Source organism: Chroicocephalus ridibundus, chromosome 1 (genome assembly GCF_963924245.1).
Source record: "Chroicocephalus ridibundus chromosome 1, bChrRid1.1, whole genome shotgun sequence".
Classification (NCBI taxonomy): domain Eukaryota; kingdom Metazoa; phylum Chordata; class Aves; order Charadriiformes; family Laridae; genus Chroicocephalus; species Chroicocephalus ridibundus.
The window spans coordinates 82322279-82341062 of NC_086284.1; the positions used below are offsets into that span (position 1 = coordinate 82322279).

General features: G+C 42.2%; 1 protein-coding gene across 1 annotated transcript; it reads right to left on the reverse strand.

The window, feature by feature from the left end:
- Positions 1-3881: 3881 nt before the first annotated feature.
- On the reverse strand, positions 3882-18693 carry GPR143 (G protein-coupled receptor 143). Its single transcript, XM_063341358.1, has 8 exons — positions 17774-18693; positions 15982-16091; positions 12893-12987; positions 11917-12009; positions 11308-11417; positions 9834-9942; positions 7154-7271; positions 3882-4545 (listed from the first exon to the last, which is right to left on the reverse strand). The coding sequence occupies exons 1-8, from the start codon at positions 18015-18017 to the stop codon at positions 4246-4248; spliced, it is 1179 nt and encodes a 392-aa protein (XP_063197428.1). The 5' UTR covers positions 18018-18693; the 3' UTR covers positions 3882-4245.
- Between the last annotated feature and the right edge of the window lie 91 nt (positions 18694-18784).

The following is an 18784-nucleotide window of genomic DNA, read 5'->3' on the forward strand; positions in this document are numbered from 1 at the left end:
CATATAGCTCACAGCATACCCTAGGGAATATAAAGTGCCCAGGGAAACAGTATCAAATGCATCCCTGGATTTAACTGTGCTCCCTATTTTTCTCTCAGTAAGACTGTATCTTCTTCAGCTGCCAACTTCAATGTCCACACAGATGCATGCCTGCCCCTTAAAGGATGAACGACCCACTCATCATCTGACCTGTCTTAAAATTATGTTAGTTACCATGTGGTTTAGTGATTTCCATGTGGGATCTCTGTAAACTTGAAGAATCCATGAAAATTAAGAAAATTTTAGGAGATCAGATAACTTTTCATCATGAATACACAAGGACAACTTCTGAATTACAGGTCAAGTCCTGTTATATGGAGGGGGAGGGGGATCACATTTAGCATTTCACTTTTTCACTTTCTTGCTTTCTCGATGTATTTGGTCTACAAGACCAGAGGAAGGGCTTAATGAGAGGGGTAGTTAGGATTTTTGGTATTCAGACATATGGTGGACTTCATAAATGCAGGGCTTTGGTATGCAAGAAGTCTGCCTATTCAAGTAGTTTATGATTTTACCAGTGCTCATATTTCAGCTTTGCAATTAGCCTGAACATCTGGCCAAATAAAATAGTAATTCAATGTATGAGGCTGGCAGGTCAAATACAGTTCTCTTCCACCAACAGAGAACAGCTAGGAGTCTTTAAGAAAGTATTACAGGACATGAGAGGACACTCTTCCTGGAAGATTTCATTTTATCTTTGGGGGCTTAAAAATAAGTTTTGGTGAATACAGAGAACACTTACTGCGTATGGTTGGATTTGATAAGCTGGCTGGGAGGCGAGGAGGGTGTTAAATAGAGGCAATTAAGCTGCACTGCCCTGTTTGCATAGATACCCTTTTTATGAGATTCCACTATAGAATTTTTATTTCAGTGCATGGTTTCAAATCCTTTTTTTTAAATTTACGTTTTTTCCCCCTTCAATAACTTCAGAAAGGCTTTGTTGTGCTCTAATATGCCCAAAATAAGCTAAAATTGACAACTGCTGTACTCTCAAAGCAGGACGTTAGCTACATATATTTTATCAGACAGTATCCAATCTCGTTCCCTATTTACTTGTGCTCTGAGTCACACCTTGCTGTTCCAGAGAAACAGCTGCCTTGCTGCTGAAGAGCCGAAGAGCTGTGCGACTGCGGAAGGGAAGCTGTGCGACTATCCCACAGATAGTCTAAGATGAAGACCATAGACTCTGACTGCATCTATGGACTAGTGTTGACAAGATCTCTCCCCTGTTAGCCCAAGCCATGTTGGAAACACACCACCTTTAGAAAACAAATATTTAGGCCCGAGATAAGCTCTTCCCACACTCACCAGAACAGCCTGCCAGCACGCTCCTAAAGATAAAGAGTATTTGAAGAGATCATAGGCTGGAAATCTGGATGCAGGAATTAACACGCTGTGATGGCTATGCAGGTACAAACAGACATCGAAATGAAAACTAGGATGATAAGCATGAGGTTCCTCTCAGTGGAGGGCATACGGCACACTTAAGAAGGCAGCATTTATGTTGGTGTTACAGCTATACTGTCCAGGACGCAGTGTCTATAGCGTGCCCTCGCTGACCCTTGGAGCACACACTTAGTTTGCCCCAAAATGAAGCCCCGTGACCTGCATGCAGCCAGCACAGGCAGCGGGGGCAATCAGGAGATGCGCCTCAAGAGCGCGATCCTGCTGGGAAGAGACGGGCACAGCCAGCAACGCTTGGAGAAGGTAACGCTGTGCCTGGGTTGTTGAATGGTGAGGCAAGAAAAAGGTCTGTGTCGGGTGAAATCAAATGTGGTCATGGTTACACATGAGCAGAACCAATCACCACCCCATTTTAAGCCATGGAGGGATGTCTCAGGTACATTCACCAGAGGCTGGGAACAGCAGGTAAGGAAACTCTCTTCACACCTACTGCATTGCAAGTTAAAAATTGATGCTGGTTTGCTCCACTGTGCCCCATTTCGTGTTCTCAGTGCATCAGCATTAGCTTAGCTATCTTTTAAGTTCTCAGATGGGTCCTAATCTTTCATGATGACCTCCTGAGGCGGAGACACCACACACATCTCAAGGACCACATTGAAAGAACAAGAAAAGGAGGGGAGCACAGCACGGCCCTCACGGGAGTCTGCCCCAGGGCAGGCGTGCTCCAGCTGCCCCCTGGCACTGCTCAGGGGCTGCTCACAGCCTCGGGGAGCTGGGGCTGGGGCACCATGTCTGCCCCTGTCCCACCTGCGCCCTGGGGCAGGGAAAAGAAGGAAGGATTAGCTGTTCAGTCCTCTTGCAGGGCCTCTTGCTGCAGCCTGTTACCTCTCAAGTGCTTTCATGCCTCATGATGATTCCTGTGAAGCCAGAGGCTGTTTATTTGATTTTAGGGTTTTGCAGCTTGGCCCACACCCTAGCATCTGAAAAGGGTTACCAACAATTCCACCTCCACATTTCTCCTGCTCTTTTGAACCCAATTGTGATGAGTATTGCACCGAAAATGTGGTCTCTGTTTCAAAAGGATAAATATAATCTTCTCCCAGGTCCCTGTGCTTTCTCTTCATACTTAGTTAGGAAACAAATGACTGTGATGACAAGAAAGGATCTGGTGATCTGCCAGTATTTCTGACAACTAGAACAGCAATACAAAGCCGTAAAACTGCAAAGGTTTCTACAGGGCACAATGTAAAAGTTTTGCTACAAACCAACCACAGCTCTGTAATGGTCTGCCTAAATAATTATCCGATCATTGCTTAACGTCTTTGCATCAAACGATTAGTTCAAGAAGGCGATTCATTTAAAATAGCAAATCAATATTTTTCTGTGTTGCTGATCCTCCATCTCTAACCGTCCTGGGACTCCCCCGAGTAATACAGCAGCTTAAGCTTCATGTTATTATTGCACTAACCTTTCACCTGTCCTTAATACTATATCTATTTTTTTTACAGTAGCTGGGACTGAACTGGGTTAGAAAAGAAAGGTGTGGACAACCAGTGAAGTTCAGCCAAAGCGGATGTGAACATGGTTTGAAAAATCGGTTTTGTTTTATGCCCGGCCCCGGCCACAGGCTGAAGGAAGGGAGGGAGGTTCCCTGGGCTCAAGGGGCTCCCACTGTGCCATCAGTCAAACTGCGTTGTAAACAGCTTCCAGCACAACCAGGCTTAAATCGTAGTACTTCTACTTCTGATATGAAGTTAAAAGCCTGGGGCAGACAGGACCACAATTTTTTCTTAACTTTCAACCAATCCAGGGAATTGTTTGGATCTAGGTACTTAGGGCACTGCACCAAAAGGGGTATGTATCTGAGAAGATAAGGAGAATGGATTTAATAACTCTTCGTTCAGCAGACGAAGACATAAAATAGGGCACACCTCAGAGAAAAGACTACTGATTCTACTTATTGCCTTTTGATCAGTACTCGGATCATCTAGGTGTTTTTTGCAAAGGTTATCTCTTGATGCACCTGCCCCTAATAGTCATAATCCTGTTAGACAAGTACATATAAGGATCAAACTGAATCCATACTAAAGAATAGTTTGAAAAGTTATTTTTGCTTGAACCAGGAGTGAACTGGAATCATTATTCTGAAGCGTTTATGGAGCCTAGGCTGGGCTTGATTTCTTTTTTTTTTTTTTTCCAAAAAAGCCTTTCAGCTCCCTAGATAAAACCCAACTGAAAATTCACATAAACACACTAAAAGAAGACTATGTCAGTGAGACTCTACACAAACAGGAAATATTTGTGCTTATGTCAAACGTTGCTGTCACTAATGTTTTACCAGAGTGTCAAGGCTGGATATGGTGCCTCAGAAATCCTAGAGCTGTAATTCTGGGTAAGGAATTTTATGTTGAGCCAGGCAACACATTTAAAAACCCAACATAGTAATAGTCCATTTATTTAAAGAAAAGACTCTTCTACCATATGGAGGTTACAAGACAAATTAAAACAAAATGGATGAAAATTAATCATAAGTAACATAGATCTTTGCAGAGATATAATCCTGCTGAAAAAGGATCAGGCTTTTATACCTTTTAACACATCTCCTATAAGGCGAATGAAGACATAAACCATAATTTTTCTCTGTCTCACATGCCCACTCTCTCACACACACACAAGTTATAGGAAATGCCATTAAGCCATTGGGCATAAACCTAATTGCAGAGTACGCAACAGTTCACACGGTGATGTGGTTTTATGAGTCTTGAGAATGTGAGAAGTGGGATCCAGCTCTGTGCCTATAAACTACCAGCCCTGGTAGATGGGAGAGCTCCTGGTTAATCTGTCATCACCGCTAGTGTTACCTTCAGACAACATGCTTATAGCTTCATCGGTCTGCTGGCTGTCAGTTGCTGATATCTTCTTTGAATCATGGATGTTACTTTGGTAGTTCACTGGTGAGGGATAGGCATTTTCACCCACAGTTGATGAGGACATTGATTCCCAGGGTATTTCTCTTTTTCTCCATTTGAAGTCCACTCTCCATCCTGTCCAGCCATAGAAAGCTAATGTGAAAAGGAAGCCTTGCATTGGATTAAGGACACCCTAGGAAAGAGAAGTGCAACAGGAGTTACACCAGCAAGGCTCCACGTTGAACTCCAGTTAAAGGTTTTGCATGCATTAACAACTTCCCTTTCACTGAAAAACTACTGTCTTTAAAAGATGTGATATGCATGCAAATTGAAGTGTACGTTGTTCTCATTGCAGACACAAACAAATCGGAGTGAAATACCATGACCTGTTGTTCCAATATGCTGAGGCCATCCCAGTGAACAGTAAGCCCCAAATGGTTTTCCAGCATGAATTTTAGCTGGTCATTCCCTTGGTGTGTTTTTAACTTTTCCCACAAGCTCTGGACTGTTTTATTCACAAAAGCAAATATTATATTTTTCGCTAGACGCCAAGTCAAATATATGAGAGTAGACACTAGCACACACAGTTAAGTTTTTAAAAATAGCAGGAATTGATCTGTCTGGAGTTGCTGCATATTCCTGAGCCAGTGAAAATGTCCATCAAAGTGGGATGGAAAAATGGGGAGGGACACTGAAAAAGGAAATCCCGAGTGATTTTTAAAAAAATATTGTCTCTGTTCCCAGTGCTGCGGGATGCTTGGCAAGTAAATGGCTTTAGCAGTTTCCATTTTCCTCATGACAAAAGAGCAATTATTTTTAAGGTCAAATTAAAAAGTAGCTCAGTTCCTAGACCTGATCTCTTGCTCTCCAGGTGAGCAAGAGCAAGGTCCCTGTCACATGAATGTGTTCACTCCTTGTCAGAGAAGGAGGCTGTATCAAATCAGTTGCGTTGCTTAACCCTTCAATACGAAACCGTTCAAGGGCTTAACTACAAAAAGCATGCTTAGGCCTTGCAGGTATTTAACAGCTCCAGAATAAACTCTCTTGGAAAAGGAACCTGCAATATCACCTCTGAACCGACGTTGTCTACCTGGACTTATGCAAAGCGTTTGACACTGTCCTGCATGACATCCTGGTATCTAAACTGGAAAAGCACGGATTTGATGGGTGGACCACTTGGTGGATAAGGAACTGGCTAGACGGCCACACTCAAAGGGTTGCAGTCAATGGCTCAATGTCCACATGGAAACCGGTGACAAGTGGCGTTCCTCAGGGGTGAGTACTGGGACCAGTGCTGTCTTTGTCAGTGACATGGACAGTGGGATTGACTGCACCCTCAGCAAGTTTGCCGACAACACCAAGCTGTGTGGCACAGTCAACACGCTGGAGGGAAGGGATGCCATCCAGAGGGACCTTGACAGGCTTGAGAGGTGGGCCCATGAGAACCTCATGAAGTTCAACCAGGCCAAGTGCAAGGTCCTGCACCTGGGTCATGGTAATCCCAGGCACAAATACAGGTTGGGTGGAGAATGGCTTGAGAGCAGCCCTGAGGAGAAGGACTTGGGGGTGCTGGTGGACGAGAAGCTCAACATGAGCAGGCAATGTGCACTTGCAGCCCAGAAAGCCAACCGCATCCTGGGCTGCATCAAAAGAAGCGTGGCCAGCAGGTCGAGGGAGGTGATTCTGCCCCTCTACTCTGTTCTGGTGAGACCCCACCTGGAGTACTGCGGCCAGCTCTGGAGTCCTCAGCACAAGAAGAACACGGACCTGTTGGAACAAGTCCAGCAGAGGGCCACGAAGATGATCAGAGGGCTGGAGCACCTATGCTATGAGGACAGGCTGAGAGAGTTGGGGTTGTTCAGCCTGGAGAAGAGAAGGCTCTGAGGAGACGTTATAGCAGCCTTCCAGTACCTAAAGGGGGCCTACAGGAAAGGTGGGGAGGGACTCTTTATCAGGGAATGTTATGACAGGACAAGGGGTAACGGCCTCAAACTGAAAGAGGGTAGATTTAGATTGGATATCAGGAAGAAATTCTTTACTGTGAGGGTGGTGAGGCACTGGAACAGGTTGCCCAGGGAAGCTGTCAATGCCTCACCCCTGGAAGAGTTCAAGGTCAGGCTGGATGGGGCTTTGAGCAGCCTGGTCTAGTGGGAGGTGTCCCTGCCCATGGCAGGGGGGTTGGAACTAGGTGATCTTTAAGGTCCCTTCCAACCTAAACCATTCTGTGATTCTGTGAAAAATCCCTTGTCAAATATTCCTATAGGAGAAAAGAGGGTAGGGTACAGTAAGAGGCTAGCACCTTACAGCTACTTTTTGGTGCTTTGTTTTCAAGATTTTTTATGTATTTGTCCTCAAACAATTATCCAAATGTCATGATATAAGATGCAATTATTCTTTATAATAAAGAATTACCAGAAATTACCAGAAAATGCCCATTTTATCGTCTAACCCTTCAGGAATAATGAGCTAAAACTTTGTAGCTTGCATTATGGCAGAGATTAGCCAGGCTAGACTAGAAATCACTGTAGTGGTCTGTTCTGGACCTTAAAATGGGTAGCAATCACTCACTTACTCCTGTAAATGGGAAAAAAAAGTTGGCCTTTGATACATTTTTGGCAAAGTTTATATGTGAAAAGCACTCCCAGTGTCCGCTCCTTCCTCTCTCTTACTTTCTGCTTTTCTTCCTTGATTTTCTGGGTGTTTATATCCCCCAAAATCAAAAATGACTCACTACGCTGGTGCTGCTCTACCAGTCTTATAAAAGTGATTTCTAAGACTAAGAAATGTCACAGCTGACCTACCATTATAATCCATGTAATCAGTGCAGCACTTCTAATGTTCTTCAGGGGCATTTCATTGATATCTGGCTGCATTTCGAGGTAGAACAAAAGGCTCTCGTTGATGATATTGGATGACCAGCTATTGCAGGAATAAAGAAGAGGGAGACAACAAGACAGTTATGTATATGTGCATGTATACATAAGATATGCTTTACTTTCAAATTACAGAGATTAGGATCACTAATGTGGAGAGTGAGATTTTTTTTTAATGTTGTCTCAATCTGAAGGGACCAGTAGGTCTCTGAGACCAAACACCAGACACTTACCTCCTAGCCCAGGCCTAGACAAAGAAATCAATATAACAACAAAATAACAACAACAAAAAAAACCCACAAACAACAATAAAAGCGCAAAAACCTGATCATTTGAGCTTGCTATAGAACAGTAAATTGCAGGACAAAAATCAATAAACAACTGTGATCCATAATGGGAACATCATGCATGCTGAATTCTTTTGCTTGTGTCTTAACATGGTAGTGCTCACAGATAAGGAAACCTAATATATGCTTGGGTGTTGTAAAAGGCTGCAGAAACTCTAGCTGGTGTTAGAATTTCAGGCTTAGGTTACAGCAGGCTTTCAAAATGTACTTTAAAAAACTACAAAACAAAACCAAATTTGTACTTTAAAATCCTTGAAAATGCCATCAATTTTTTGGAATAAAGGTAATTTCTGTCTTCAAAAGGATAAGCATAATCAAATCTCTTTCTGTGAAAGAAACTGAGAATATTCTACACTAAATAAAGCTTATAGTAAATGGCTGTAACTTCTTATGACTTCTAAACAGCCAGACCAGCATTTCTTTATAGTCCTACTGCAGCTTCAGAAAGGAAACCATCAGCATCCATGTCATACTTCCTAAAGGGGTTTATACATGTCCTTCCTGCAATTATATTTTTATCACAGTGTAAATCCTCTTGCTCTCCCCTCCCAAATCTGCAGGCATCTCTTCTACCCCATGTTGCCCCCGCCTGCTGCCTTTGACTAACTCACCTCATATTTGACTTCTGGGATGGAAGCCCTAAGCTTCTGAGATGGGACTGCCTCAGTCTTTCCCTACAGTAACCTTTGAGAGAGTTTTTACACTCTAAAGCTTCTGTTTTATTAGGAGAACAAAATCCAAAACTAGAGCTGAGATTATATTTTTTAGTAGGAAAACCCAGAATGAGACAGAATGGAAATAAACAAATGTCCCCACTGTGTCCTTGGGGAACTGGTCCTTTCTTTCATGCTTGCTCCCAGACCAGCAAGCTGGCCACCATTCCTTAGGTTTCAACACACCGCTGCAATGCCTCTGGGCTCGCTCTTTCCACAGCCCTGGAAGCCTGGCTAAATCTCTGCTCCTTGTTATTTTCAACAGTTTCCAGGAAGCCATGCTGCACGATCCTTCGCTGCTGTCTCACACTCCCTCTCCTGCTGGCTACCTCACCCTTCACACTAGAAACCTGTCTCCTGAGCCAAGCGGACTCTGTCGTTCCCCAAGAAAAGATAACCATTTCCCTTCAGAGCACTCCGGCATACAGCAGGCAGGAGAAGATAAAAAGGCAGTCTTTCTCCCTGTTCAGCCTTTTAACGCAATGTAACGTGCATTAATGTACCTGTGTATAAAAACGTTAAGTAGAGACTGTCAAGTTTGGCCAAGTCATTTCACTACTCCAGGGTCGTTTCCTTCCTCCCCTGTTGTTTGTGTTACCCACGAAGGTAGTAAACACTTCATAGCAGTGACTCCTCCTTACTAGGTCATTGCACAGACTCTTGTAGAGTGGATCACCACTCTTTCTGGTGCCTTTATTGCTGTGGGATAATTGTGAGATTACAGTAAAAACTGTTTCCTTCAAAAGCAGGCCCTATTTCAGCTCAGTTTTGCTGTGTGCATCCAGTACCACTCCAGAATCTTTCACGCTGGATGGCGCTCCTGGAGCAGAGGTGCAGGGATTTGGGGATGAGATGTGATGTGTACCCTCCCTCCTTCCCCATTTCCCTTGTTCCCGTCCTCCTCTCCTCCCTATCTCTTTCCTGTCCCTTCCTAAAGTACTATTTGCATGGAGGAAGATGGAATATTAAGAAAAAGATTAAATTGTTAGAAATTTCACACACAGTCACATGGAGATGTTTTTTTCTGGCATATAACCCTGTATTTCAGTTGATATCCATGCTTTTTTCACACGCTTGGGATCTGCAAACCACAGAGGTGGCAATAATCATATAAAATCATAGTCAGGGCCACGAAGCCCATCTTAGAAACACATTTATTGTAGTTTTTCAGTGATGTGTTTGTTGACAAGTGGCTCTGAGAAATCTTGGGTACAGAATGCCATCTATCACCCCACAGTGCTGGGGAGCTGCTGCTCCAGACTGCTTTAGTTTATGCCCAACGTTGTTCAGGGCTTTTTTTGCTATTGTTTCTTGGGGTTACTGTTTTCCTGTTGGTTAAACATTTTTATCATTTCCTTGCAGCCTTGTGATGCTACATGAGTGATTCAGCCACTTTGTGAACTACTTCAGAACTAATTCTTCCTTAGAAACCTCCCCTTCCAAGCATAAAGACAAACAAATGAAGCAACCCATCACACTCTATTCTTGTCCCACACCCTCTCCAGCTGGGAAAAAAGGCAATTTAAAACAAAATAATGCACCTCTTACCAAATAACGAATACCAGCATAATTTTGAAGAAGCGGATCTGGATCTCTGTCCCTAGACGTCTCTCATTCTCTGTGTAAATCCCTTGTCTCCCTTTCAGTAAGGAGGCAACTGGAAAGTATACAATTATGTTCATTAACATACGTGTATCTTGTTAGCGATAGGCACAAGGATGCAGAAGATGGATGTCTCTAAAGAGAGAACAAAGGAACAGGTGGATTTGTCTCCAGCAGCAATTCAGAAGCTGGGAGGACCATCATCAAGGAATCTCACATATAGCCTAATACTAAAGGAAAAGAAGTACATCCATTATGGATTCCTAACATGGGTGATATCACACTAGCTATTTTTGCTTCTCTTGATCCCACTGAAAATAGAAAATAGTGTGGTCAACACACTTCTTTTTTATAACAAAAAGGTAGTGCTTAAAACTTCAATCTAATGTGTGATATAATGATATATTTATTATGTGATGTCTAGACTAAAATAGAATACGTTCTATCCCATTATGCACATTATATTTCATTGTGCAATTGATACAGCATTGGCTACACCTCTAAAACTTGAAGGTGTAATGTCAGCAAGAATAGAGAGTTATGCCACATGCTGTTCAGACATCACATGGAATATACATGTGCACAAACACAAATATACTCAGTGTGTATCTTCCAATAAAAAGAGTGACTTTTTATAGGAACAATTTTTTAAAGGAACAACTGTTCCTTTGAAAATGAGTATTACTGAGGGACACAGGATAGATGAGATGAAGCCTGAACTGAGAATACAAGGTCCTCTGTTGCTGTTTTTATATATTCAATGTGTAGATTATAAGTATGAATTCAGGTGCTGCAAACATCTAGGACTGATCACATTACATGCAAAGTATGCATTGAAACTGTGGCTTTTTTCAGTTTCATTTCTTCAAAGCACTGGATAATAAATTAAATGGGAACTTCAAGATCCCATCTGAGTTGTGTATGATTCCCATTTGTTTCATAATCTCAGAATCATGAGTGGCAAAATTCTGATCATATTTTATTATTTCTTTAGCTCCAGGGCTGCCAAGAAGTTAGATAAACTATCAGATCCTACCAACGTTATCTTTAAACCAGAATAAATTACATTCCAAAGTCCAGGTTGGTACCAATACTACAGTGGATTTAAGCATCCATTATACACTGCCTCAAATACTTTAAATCGAGGGTAATTTAGTAACACAGAAACACCTTTGCCAATCTGCATCAGAGTTTTATAACAGCATAGCTTGAGCACATCATCAGAGTGTGTCTCTAGGGCAAATTTCCCATCAAGATGGTATCTTCATTTCAATAGGGAACTCCCTCCCACCCTTTGCTGTATCTTTATGATTTAATGAGGAGCTATCCCACATCACTGAATAACCAGGCATGACTATTTACAGTATTGTTACATTGCTAAATAACACATACTGATTCACACTGGCCTTTAGGAACATACCTGCTGATACGGTCCTCCTAAACAGGATGGGGTTGACCACCAGCACTAGCAGGAGCGGGGCATAGGTTGTGATGTAATGTGGGATTGCATGCTCCAAGCCATTTTCACAGCTGAGAAGAAATCATTAATAGCTTATGCAATTTTTTTTTCCATATCGGACAGTTCTGGCTATTCTATGTATGTCACCTTTAACATAAAAAAATAAAACAAATGATGCAAACTGATGATAAACTTTTAATTCACAGACCTTCACTACCAGTTCACATGGGACACAAAGTTGATTATCAACGTGCACTGTGTCTGTGCATTTTTCTCAAATTCAAAGGAATAATTACAATGCTAAAACCAGGAGTGGGAGAACAGTGGTTCACAGCAGAAGCTGTATCAGTGCTGCAGCATGCCCAAGTGCCTGTATTGCTGGGCATATTTCTTCAGGGCCCCATGAAACCCAGGCAGGTATTTCTGGAATATTCACTGACTCCGTGGGACAGACTTGTCAAGGATCAAAAAGCCCAACATTTGGACATCTGTCTCTAAAGCTGACCAAAGGACATTCAAATGACCAGATGGCTCCATGATTTTGCAGGCTGTTCCCAGAGCCCTGCTTACCTGGAGAGAGAAGGGTAGTAAAGCAGTGCAATTCCCTCCACGCAGAGCATCACCGCGAGGCCCCACGTCATCATGTGGTACAGCACAATCGTACTGCAGGCACCAAAGAGGACAGGCGTAATTAAAAATACTAAACCTTACACTTTCCACAGTGCAACTTAAAAATAGGATCTCCACTGAAAAAGAGCTTTACAGATATGAAATGGTGCAGAACAACAATGGCAGTACATTAAACTAAGGAAAGCAGGTGGGGCAGGGGAGCCCTTCAGAAAAACGATGAGCCAAAGTATTCGTTCAGGCTTGCACACAGAAGTCCTGTGTCCTGCAACCTGTAGGGTGGAAAGCTTTTCCCTTATGCCCAAATCTCCAGAAGAAAGCCCTGCATCCTTCATTTCTCCTGCAGAGAACAAATTAGGGAATATGAATGGAGCTGAACAGTCAAATAAACCACCTTCTGTAATTTGCAGAGAATTATGGTTATCTTTAGCGTCGCATACTGCTCCCATCTTAGGGAGGTTCAGATCTGTCTGTCAAAAGTCTTTCATTCTTTACTCTGATCTTAGAATCAGGCCAAAATACAAGATTTTTTTTTTTTTTTTGGTTAACAGGGATGAAGGGTATTATTTTCAGGATAACACTTTTTTTGCTGCAAGAATCAATTTCAGGTACAGACTAGGCACAAAAATAGTATTTCACTGCAATAAAGTTTACAGACCCCAATCTGCTCCCTATTTTTCCAAAGGTTAAATGAATTCACTTACATTTAAATTCCATTTGGACGTAAACAAACCAATATCTTATAGTGCCCTGGCAATTTAAGCACCTAGCACACCACTCATCCATATCATTACCTGGTAACTGCATAAACATCAGATGTTTGTACAAGCTTCACTTACACACTTAGATAGCTGCAGACAAGCATGGACACACAGTGTTGGAAGGAAAAATAACAAATTCAGAGCTTTAACTCCGGTACCTCAGTCCGGCTGATCTTCTTACCACCAAGTAAGAATCAACGGCGTAGCAAAACAACCACCAGAAGCCAGCACTATACAATAGCTGGATCCACATCTGTGGGGAAAAAAATGCCAAATGTCACAGCTGCTTCTCAAGTACCACTGGGGACCGGGGAGGGACTCAAACCTTTAGGCGATTTGTTCTTTAAATGCGTGTATTTTCCAGCTGAGATCATGAAGTATGAAATCTTACTCAAAATCACAGGAACAGCATTGCTGTAGCCAATGGGTCAAGTCATAGGTAAACTGAACAGCATTTGCTTTCACAGTTTATTCTGTTGTTTGGAAAACCTGTTATTTACCTCTCCAGTCCTAACCCTCAATGTCATGAGTGAAACCCGAAGAAATTTATAGCAAGGATGTTTTAATTTTAGGTTAAAATTTTAGTAGTTTCTCAGTAGATGAGGCATGAAAATATAACTGAAGTCAGTCATCACCACAGTGTGCCTATGCATCGTGGGTTCGGCATGTGACGGGCCTTTTCTCCATGCACAAGAACCCGATTCAGGGAACGGTTATTAAGAAAAAAAAGTTCATTAACAAAAGTATCACTCACCCTCTGGAAACATTATCCGTACTGAACTCCCTGTCTGATTTCTTCAATAAAAATCCAAAGGAAACAGGTTCAAGTCAAGTTAAATTCCACAGCATTTGTGAGCTGGCCCTATGCATTTTTCCCATGAGCCTATATAAGATAAGTGACCTTTCTTTGCCGCTGTTTATAAACTCCAAATTTCTCCCACACAGGAGCTGGCTCTTTGTAATAGTCTGGAACTATTTTAATATTCATATTACCTTCCCTCTGAGCCTTCTTTCAGTTCTTATTTGAATATCTTTTGTCACAGCTCCATAGTAGCATCCTTTTACAGCTGGAAACCAACATACTTGTTACTGAGCCAAACGTCAGTGAATAGAGAGATCTACTATTCCTTCTTCCAAAAGGTAAATCAAGCTGGGAAATATTTCCTTCCACAGTGGGTGTAGAGCCTGCTTCTAGTCATGCGACATGACTTATTCAGTATTTAATTCAAACACATTGCTAGTGCGCGTTTTCTGCTAGTGAACAGGAGTGCACTAACATCTTGCTAGTGCACAGGAGTCAGAAAATAAAATTCCAGGCTTCCTTGTATTGCACTTTATCCACAGCGCTTAGCATGTAACTTCATCTATACTTTTATATATTTACAGTTAAAAAATGCACTATTTACTATACACATACATACAAAAATAAACTGTGGGGTCTTTCCACCAGAAAATCCAACATAGACAAGACTGTCTCCAAAAATGATATAAATCATATAAATCAGATGCACCTAAACCCAAATCTTCATATGCTACCTCACTTTTTTGCAAAATGACACATTTTGCTACAGAGCCTGAGAGGGTACCCCTCTGCAAACCACAGGCTGTTATTCAAAGGAGATGCCTAAAGGCCTCACTATTTGGAGTTTGTATTGGCTTGTGGATAAGTGAAATCAAACAATACTACTAAAAGAAAAATAAAATAGAACCAGAAACATTTTATTAACTCACATGAGAATATATTGGGGGAAGTGAGTGGAAGGAGGATTATTTTTCATTCCAATATAATTAAATCTAAATTTGGCAAGTGACTCAAACTACAGCACTTTGCTGGAGCCCAGGAGAGAGAAAATAAAGATAGTGGTAGACCGCTATGCTGCTCCCCATCTAACCTGAGATGCAGATGAAAAACAAACAATCTGCATACAGTATCTTTGTCACAGTTTAAAAATATTATTTTTTGTGTCAAGGGCCAATAAGTGAAATTTAAGACAAAGGGAAACATGGTTTTTTGAATAGGACGTTCTTGCTACAAGATATTGATGTTGCCGGTTTCCCCTTCCTCAAAGAAAAAAAATCAACATTTGCATCTAATAAGCAAAGCTTAAACATGTACGATGGGATTGAGAATCGATAGATGCAAACAACTGATATTTGCTTCTAGGACACAACTACCATGACTGAAATTGTCATTATGTAGGCATATAAGGTACAGTGAATTGCATTTTGGCACAAATTGTTTTATTTAAAAACTGCCGGAGTTGAATAATTCTGTTTATGTGCAGCATATCCTCTTCTATGTTGTAAACTTTGAATTGCAAAGCTAATAATGCTCACACATTAATTCATTGGACACCCTACATTCCAACTGAATTTGAGTAAAGTGGTAATTTGTCCTATTTGCCATTCTCCATGTTTTGGTAAAAACATGTCTTTTTCTTGTACAGTAAACCCAGTACTGTGATTGGAATATTTGAAACCAAGTTTCATTCTGGACTTTTGTAAGGCATTTACATTTTTTTATTCTATGTGTTTTAATCCAGAAGATACTTAATTAGACAAGGCCAGATGCGGTCATTTCTGAATGCCCATATAAACAGTGATCTGAGCTGTAATCCTGCATGGCGGGGATAGAACTTCTGCAGCAGCTTTGCGTCTTTGGGTATATTTATCCTGCAGTTCCTGTGTGTCTAAAACAAACACTCTCACACCACAAAAGCTAATTTAAGCTACCCAAGTTGCTGGTTTCGGTCAGTCCCCACAATATGCCACTACCCAGGCTGTAATTTCCACTGGAGAAGGTGGGCAGATCCCCCTGTGCTGTGGGTGCGAGGGATCAGCGATGCCAATGCAAACCAAGCTGCTGGTTTCAATGCTGGTTCGGGAATGTCTGTAGTACCCTTATACCTCTGTACCCCTGACTTCGGCAAATGTCTTGCCCTCCACTACCCCAGCACTCCTGCAAGGAGCAAGTGCTACAAAAAAGTGTGGGACCAGTCTGACCCATGCTGCCCTGCGCCCTCCCACACGCCGAGTGGCATCGAGCACCCTGCCTGCTCTGAGACGGGGTCTCAGCAGGAGGCACGAACGCACTTGCAGGGGTGCGGCAGAGGCTGAAACCATAATATCCAGGCTCTGACTCACAGCCGAATTTCCTTCCGGACACAGCGGTTTGCCTTTCATACTCCCCACGTTGAGGGACTGTCAACCAGGAGTGGGATGAAGGGGAGACCATCTCTGTACCTACCGCGCTCCCCACGCAGAAAGCAGATGGCCACATGTCAGTCCCATTCACCACAGAGATGTTAGCTATGAAGCCTGGGAAGCCTAACCATACGCTTGACCTGAAGATCATACCTAAAGAAAAAAAATAATAATGCATTAATGCTTTGAACCTGCTGGCGTGATTCGAGTCACATGCTTCTCCCCGGCCACATAGTTCACATCGCAGCCCAGATTTTCTGCGTCCGCGGGAAGGCTACGGCTGCAGAGGAGCAGAGGAGGAACAACTGCGCTATTTAAACATCAATATAATCGCCCAGGGAAAGAAGCCCCAAGAGTCTGAAGCTGCTGGGACTTAAAATGTTATGTAGATTAAAATCTCACTTACAGAATTGTCACGCACTTCCCTAAAATAAATTGGGTAGTGTTTAACAGATTGACATAAAACAGTAACTATTTACAATTTGATGCACGTATATTCATATACTAATGTTCATTTCTCTATAATCCCTCACTGCAGAAAAAAATTATTTCCCACTTTTTGCGGTCTTCATTTTTACAAGTAGCTCTTTTCCTCTCTGTCACAGGACTGAACAAAGCACGGCTTTGGAATTAGGTGAGAAAAATACCCATTTTCTTAAATGAACTTAAAGTTTGTGAGTGAGATTTGCCGGGTTTGCTTGAAATAGGCATTAAAGCACCAACATATAGCAGAAAAAAACCACCAGGTTTCCCACCAAGAAAGAATAGTTTCCCACACACCAAAGTGAGTCTAATTCCAAGACAATGATGGATAAATAGTTTGAGTTTGCCAGTGAAAGAGAAAGGGAGAAAAATAACTTTATCTACCGCTGGCCTCATTTGTCTAAAAGGACCTTTTCCAGGGTGAATGCACACAGTTTTTTTCCATCTCTCTCCTTTTTTATTTCCTCTTCTATAATTTGTTTTAATATTGGTGCTTATTACACACCGTGAGAGAAAACCTGGCTAGGTATGAAAGGGGAAAAGACCTGAAATCCCACTCGCTCTCCAGGCAGCGAGAGAGACTTACAAACTGGCACTACTTCTGTTATCTAATGTGAGGGAAAAAATGGTATTGTAGAAAAAACCCTCATCCTGCATTTTCATGGCATGTGTCATGGTAATTTATACCTAATTTGGCAGTAAATGCCATAGACTCATGGGACAGATTTAGATACATTAGTTTCATTTTGACTCATGAGCTTTGTTTTTATTCTCTGTTGTTTTATTCCTCCAGCCCATCAGCCAGGGGCTGGGCAGCAGGTTGTCCGTGATAAGGAAGCTTTGCTCACATTTCAAAAGCCTGCGTCCAGCATGATGTGTGTACAGCTGCAATTCAAATTCATTTGCAGTGGACATGATGTGCTGAGAGAAGTGTCTGGCACACGAACACGATGGCAAACTTGGTCTGAGGGGATTTAAAGATATGCAGGAAGTGTTTTTCAAATGTAGTCTTAAGGATCAGCTAAGTGTTTGATGGCAGCTTTAGTTTTAAATATGCTGCCTGACCTCCACTTTTATGCCTTCCTCTGAGAACCAGCCACTGTTCTGGATTTTAATTTGTTTTAAAGCAGAGATTTTGGTGTAGATTTGTCAAGAGCTTTTACTTCTAAAATATAACCATTAAAAAAGACCAAAGGCCCATCATTTTCTGGTCCCACTTAGCCCAAATTTTCCCATGAATACATACAGCATGATTCCCTCAGAAATCTCTGCTGTCCACTCACCAGCTCCATTTGGCTATGGTACCTCAGAGCAACAAGAGCAAGGGTGAGGGACATCAAGCTGGTGCTTACCTAAGCCACCAAGGATGTCACAAACAGAGATAAGGAGAAGGATGGTGGAAGAGGAGGAGGCTTTTGGCATCTTCCGTGGGCTCTGTCCCTTCTTTGGCAGGAGCTGCAGGATGGTCAGTAGCAGACTGACGGAGGCGCTGCCAATGCAAACTCCGCAGAAGACGTCAGGCTGGAAGCTCATCACTAGCTGTGTAGCTGCATCCCGGTTCGGGCAGCAGTAGGTTTCTAACCTGGGAGAAGCCATGAAGCGTCCAGCTGACGGAGAGGCCCCGCGAGCAGAAGAAACTGCTGCTGTTTCCCCAAGCCAGCGTTTGCTTTTTCTTCACCCTCCCCATTAGTCCTCGGTGGTGAGAATCACGCGATTGATGGATCATGTGCTGCTGCTGCTGCTGGAAGTAAATCCCCTAGAGCTGCCTTTCTCAGCCTCGCCTAGCGAGGAGATCAGATCCGAACAAGAAAACACAGTGTAATCTGAAACATGCCCCATGCTTGCTCAGAGCCATTGGCAACAGTTCACTCACATATTTCTGCTTGCGCAGTATGTGATACAGGAAGACTTAAACTCATCAGTGCACTGAAGATGGTTTAAAATAAATAAGGATGCAGATACCAAAGGAGAAGCTTTACATTTTAATTGTGTTTCTCTTTAGCCCCATCCCACACAGCACCCTTTAATTACTGCAAATTAATTGAAAAGATGGGTTCAGACACAAGCAGTCCCAGCCTTTACAGGGAGGAGCAGGGCTATAAATCCACACCCTAACCCAAATTTCAACTGTAGTGATCCAACCCACCCATCCCTGTAATTAAAATTAGAAACATGATATACTATCGCTATAGAAAGAGATTATGTTTAGGAAGACAATATTAACCTCATCCTATTTAAACCGCAAACACAAAATCTTCTCCTTAGTCTGTACTGTCTGTGTTGGATCAGCTTGATGTGGAAAATTCCAGGACTTTTGATTTCTCAATAATATTTTTCTTCTTTTTTTTTTTTTATTTGGTAAG